Source organism: Nanorana parkeri, unplaced genomic scaffold (genome assembly GCF_000935625.1).
Source record: "Nanorana parkeri isolate BGI_ZX_2015 unplaced genomic scaffold, ASM93562v1 scaffold91, whole genome shotgun sequence".
Lineage (NCBI taxonomy): Eukaryota > Metazoa > Chordata > Amphibia > Anura > Dicroglossidae > Nanorana > Nanorana parkeri.
In genome coordinates, this window is record NW_017306359.1 from 1263972 (window position 1) to 1269385 (window position 5414).

Sequence of the window (5414 nt, forward strand, 5' to 3'; positions counted from 1 at the left end):
CAACAAAACATTAATATGCAGTATTAATTAGGCTTGGATGATCCTGTGCATTTAAACAGTTAAAGGGTATCTATTGACAAAAACTAAAAATAAATATGCATTGCTAACAATATTTAGGGCTGCACAAACAAAACTAAGCGTTACCTTTAATTCCTAATGACATCTGTTTGATTGCTTTGAGCAACAAAAATAATTTGGTCAAAAACTACAAATAAAAAAAAAAAATGTATTTCTATATAGGTCCTATCCCACGCCTGATAACCACATTGATCTAGAAGTTTGTAAACTTACTTCTTATTAAAGATGCCCACAGTATGTACTTCCTTAATGCTTAGGAAACAGTTTATTTCTATGTGCCCTAACAGTGACCTGCATTTTCTGTATTCTGTGCAGAAAAATGCAGGTCACTGTATATAGTGTGAATGGGCCCTAACCCTACCACCATTGAAGCTTCTCTCTTCCCTGTTGCCTTCTTGTTCAGATGTCAGAGCTGGAACTATCATGCAGAGAAGATTACCATCCCTTTGAGTCCTGCACTTGGCTCACACCAACAGGGAAGAGGGAAGGCACTTGCAGCTATTAGACGTACCCTTTAGCCACACTTACAAATTGAACCTTGAGCTGCACACATGGAACATAGTCTATCTGATGAGTATTTTACCCTGACATTGCAATACTACACCAGGCAACCCCTTATTCTTTGATCTGTAATACGGTAATCCTGAAATGCAACTGCTGGTCATGTTAGTACACTGTCCGTGCAACCTCTCATACAGGAAGCCTGATCTAAAATAAAAAAAATTTAAAAATACCAGGATTAAGACAGTTCTCAAGTGAAACAATCAGATTCAAATCTGCTTTGGAATTTTGAATGTGATTGGTGATATATAAAGCAGAGATAGGAAGTAGGTTATCTTCAGGAGGTGAACTCCTACTGACCCTCTATGGAGCTACAGTTGCTTTTTCCAAATGGGATCATACACAGCACAGATTTTGGTGAATATAGGGGACTCTGTTCTTCAGTTTACTGGATAACAATAATACCCAATTGATTGTTTTCCATCATGAATTACGCTTTAATAAAGAAAATATTAATTTATGGTGAATGTTTGATATACTGATTTTTAATAATAGCTATTTTGCTTTGCTGTTATTTATGATTATAGTAAAATGTTCATGTTTTCCCTTCTCATTTCAAACAGAGATAAACTAAAGACATTAAACGGAATAAGTGGAAGAATTGCTACATAGTTCAATCAGTCAAAATGTGGCCTATCTTAACACAACTTTTATTGTACATTTTCTTCTGCTGGGCAGGTAAGATATTTTGTTTTATACACAAATAGTATAATGCCCTTAATGTGGTTCATATTATCTTATACTGTGCGTCTGCTCAAATATTCATGTTTAAAGTGTATCTAAACCAGTTATGTTTTCAGTTTTGCGTAGAGAAGGGTAAAAACCATTATCAGGTTATTTTTTGCTGTTTATATCCTGCTGGGGATATTTCCCCTCATGTCTGGTCCTGCAGACACAGGAGGAACTGGAGGGAAAACTCAATTTTAGAGAGTTGTCATTAAACTTGTTGTCCCCATTGGATAATTTACCCTCCCCTCTTGCTTTGCTGCCCACTCTAAAATGTTGGATATACCCTCACAGCCTGTCTTGGTGACAGTGGTGGAATGGAGGAAATCGGAAATCTCCCTAGAGGGGAGACAGGTCTAACCCCTCACCATTCTATCCAAAACAAAATAAAATATTTTGACTGTATATATAGTTTAAGGACAAGGGTGTAATAGAACATCCTGTTGTACCTCCAGGCTTTTGCATGTGCTGAATGTTCTTCTTTACAGGAACATGTGTTGCCAGGTAAATGTTAATAAGTAAAATGCATGATAGCAGTCCATGTATAAAAATACATATGCCATCACTATTTCAATAAATAGTGATTATCAATATTTTAGAAAAAGGATGGACAAGTTCAGTTATTGGTTTGTAGGTTGGACTGTGATGTGCTATGTACAATTTAACATAGATTCTCGAATCCACAGGAGTAAACCTTGTTTTCTTTGTAGAGGTAACTATTCTGAAATGTTACAGTATATCTAAAAGGCAAAACTGCATGCAAGAGGCTTTACCTTATTTTGGAGAGATTATCTTTTACATACTGTTGTGTCTATATGACAAGAAGTGAACAGAAATCCATGCAATGGAACTCAGCAAAAAATCCTGATTAATTTTTAATTATTCCCCAATTCATCCAAAACTAATGAAAAAAAAGTTTTTAGATACATTTTAATTTGGTATGTGATGGATAAATATAGACGTGTGAAATGCAAGAAAGGCTTACTTTTCCTATAGAAAATGCTACTTAAAGCGCCGGATTTGTTTGCATTATCTTTGGTGAAGGAGAGGATTAGCTGATTTGAATCAGTGTTCAGACTGGCTAATCCTCTCCTTCACTGGCGATCACATGACTCCCTAAGCTTTTGAATTTTTAGACAGGCGAGGTTACTATTTAAGGCCTCATGCACTCGGGAAGTAAAATGCATATGTCCAGGTGTGTTTGGAGCTCATTTCTAAACTCATCTGGTAGCATATAGTGCTTTGCTGTGGCTGAATGCACACCTATTCATTCAGCAGCATCTAGGTGAATTCAGTCTATCTGTGTTTACTGAAATGTTCTGCATCCTGGCACCATTTAGCCTGATTTTACACAGCTAAAAGCATGTAAATGTGGCTAAAATCAGGAACATCTAAACACAGGAAAAAGTAATCTGGGAAGCATAACATTTGTTTAGACTTCCTAGGTAACTTCTATTGTGTTTATTGCAGGAGGGCTATATGCATAGGGCCTTAAACTTTCAGACAGGTAAGGACACTCTTTATTTAACCATTCCAAGAGAATGATAAGATTTGAGTATAGCTCGGTTTGGAAAAGGAGGTAGGAGGTAGGAGTGCACATGTTCATGGAAAATGCTTAAAGCACCTCAGTTACCGATAGTGATTTACTATATCATCATAGGAAACCATTTTCCCTGTGCTGAATGTGTTAGAAATATTTACAAATTTGATGACCATAGCTTATACTTGAAGAACACAGGGACAGTTCAATGTATTTAAAAATAATAGGAATAAATATGGTTAGATGGGGGTAGGCATGCAAAGGGAGCTTAAGGTTGCTATTTTTGTGAGATTAAAACATGCAAAAGGTGTGGTATCCAACCAATTTAAATCTTACATTTAAAGCGGATATCAGTTATCAGAAGTATCAATTGGCAAAAGCATAGCAGGTCTTATGAACCTGCCCAGCACAACGTACATACAAGAAATTAATAAATATAATGCAGGTATATTTATATAAAAAGTATCGATTGCCCAATGTGAATCATTTTGTAGTATATTTAATTTATGCTTTATTGCTATTAATGGGTGAGTTGAAACAGGTATATGTGGCAAAGTACTGCAGTATGCATGTGGCCATTTATTTAAATCCTTTTATGTGTCACAGTGCACATTGATGTCTGTGCCTGGAGTGAAAAGAGGACACAGCTTGTAAAAGTCGGCAGCAGTTAAAGGCAGTAGGAGTATGTGCATGACAGAGTGAGGTGTGACAGATGTTTCACTTCAGACAGAAAAAAACTGCCTGCTGTAACTAATACAGCATAGATCAAGAAAAAATGTGATAGCAGAAATACATAGGATATGCCCTTCATCTCTCCAGCATTTTAAATGGATAGCTGGTATGATGGCAAAAAAGTAAACAGGTACCTCTCTTTGTAGTAAAATAATCCAACGGTACCTACTACCTCCTGTGCCCTTGCAACAGCTGAGTGGCATAAATCCATAGTTGCCCACATGTTTAAAAGTAATTTTTCAAAGCTACTACCTAGCCACGGAAATCTGCCCTTTTCAACCTCTCACTGACATACACAGAATCGTGTACCCTGTCACAATATATATATATATATGTATATACACACACACACACACAATGTGTGTATGTTCTTATCTATATCTATGTGGGTTTTCCTCTGGGGCTCCAGTTTCCTCTAAAAAACATAATGGTATCCACTCAATTTAGTTCTAGTGTGTTTATTTTGTTCTTTAATGGGGGTGTTTGACTGCAAGGTCATTCTGATGTGTTACATTCTGCAGAGTATGTTGGCATTATATTTATGAATAAATTAAACTGGATACATATGAGTGAGAATGTCAGAATTGTTACTTGCAGCAGCACTGCAGTTGAACTCTCACATTACTTCTCCTTGTGAAGAAAGGGACAGGAGATGTGTTTGAGGAAAGAGACATACTCCATGTTGCTAAAGGCACCTCAAAAGCACTTTAGTTAAAAATCACTTTTGTTATTTGATCTTCATTTTACTTTGTACTTGGTTTGGCGGAATTGCAGATTCTGCATTAAAGAAAAGCTTGGCTACTGCTTTATGTAGATTGTAATATTATTCCTAATGCCTGGATTTATTGATTTTTGTGGTAATTGCTTATGTGCATTGAATTTTAGAGGATGGAAAAAGATATGGGCCAGTTTTTGAAGAGCAGCCAATTGACACCATTCATCCGGAAGAATCTTCTGATGGGAAAGTTTCAATGAACTGCAGAGCCAGAGCAAATCCAACTCCAACATATAAGTAAGTATTGTCTGTGAGGTTCTTATTCATCCAGGTCATGGTATATCTGTACAAAAGAAATCAAGGCAACTAGACTTGCCGTATTTTTCTTGAAGACTTTTCGTTGCTCATCCGACTATCTTTCTCAAAAAAGGGAAAAATACAGCAAGTCTAGTTGTCCTTATTTATTTATTTTTTTACAGACATAAGTAATTATGGTTTTCATGTACATTACATTAATGAGTTTTGTTAATCAAATGAATGCAGTAGAATGGTTTGCAGAAGCTCATAGCAGCCTAAACATTGTAGGCTAAAAAAAAAATAAAGAGTGAATGTGATTGGGATCCAAGTGATAACACAGAAAAAATATATATTACAGCTTCAAGGAAACCTGTCAATAGTGCAGACATATCTATCTTCAACTTATCTGGGTATCCCTGAAAATATTTTCACAGCTTCTGTGATTTATGCTTAGCTTATGTCATCTGACTCAGCCCAGTATATGTATCCCATTTGGGTAGTAAAGATTCCCAAAAATATTGACTACAGCTCCTCTGGTTGATGCTTGGCTTTTGTCATCTCACCAAGACCACTATGGGGTCTATTCAGGAAGCAGCCGAAGGATCTAGCCGTAGCTTCGGCCGATCCTTCGGCTAGCTTAGGCCCCAGAACCCCTTTGGCTGCTGTACGGGCTATTCACAATAGCCTGTACAGCTCCGGAACTTGGCCGAGCGGCTCAGTCGAGCCGAAGGCATATGCCTCGGCTCGGCTGAGCCGCACTGAAAG

At 37.1% G+C, this 5414-nt stretch overlaps 1 protein-coding gene across 1 annotated transcript in view; it reads left to right on the forward strand.

Moving 5' to 3' along the window:
• The window catches only part of CNTN1 (contactin 1), an 84837-nt gene that overhangs the window by 23330 nt on the left and 56093 nt on the right, over window positions 1-5414 (forward strand). Inside the window, exons 2-3 of the mRNA XM_018552525.1 lie at window positions 1203-1317; window positions 4523-4649. Coding sequence (XP_018408027.1) covers window positions 1266-1317; window positions 4523-4649 — 179 coding nt within the window. The 5' untranslated portion in view covers window positions 1203-1265. The remainder of the gene's footprint in view (window positions 1-1202; window positions 1318-4522; window positions 4650-5414) is intronic.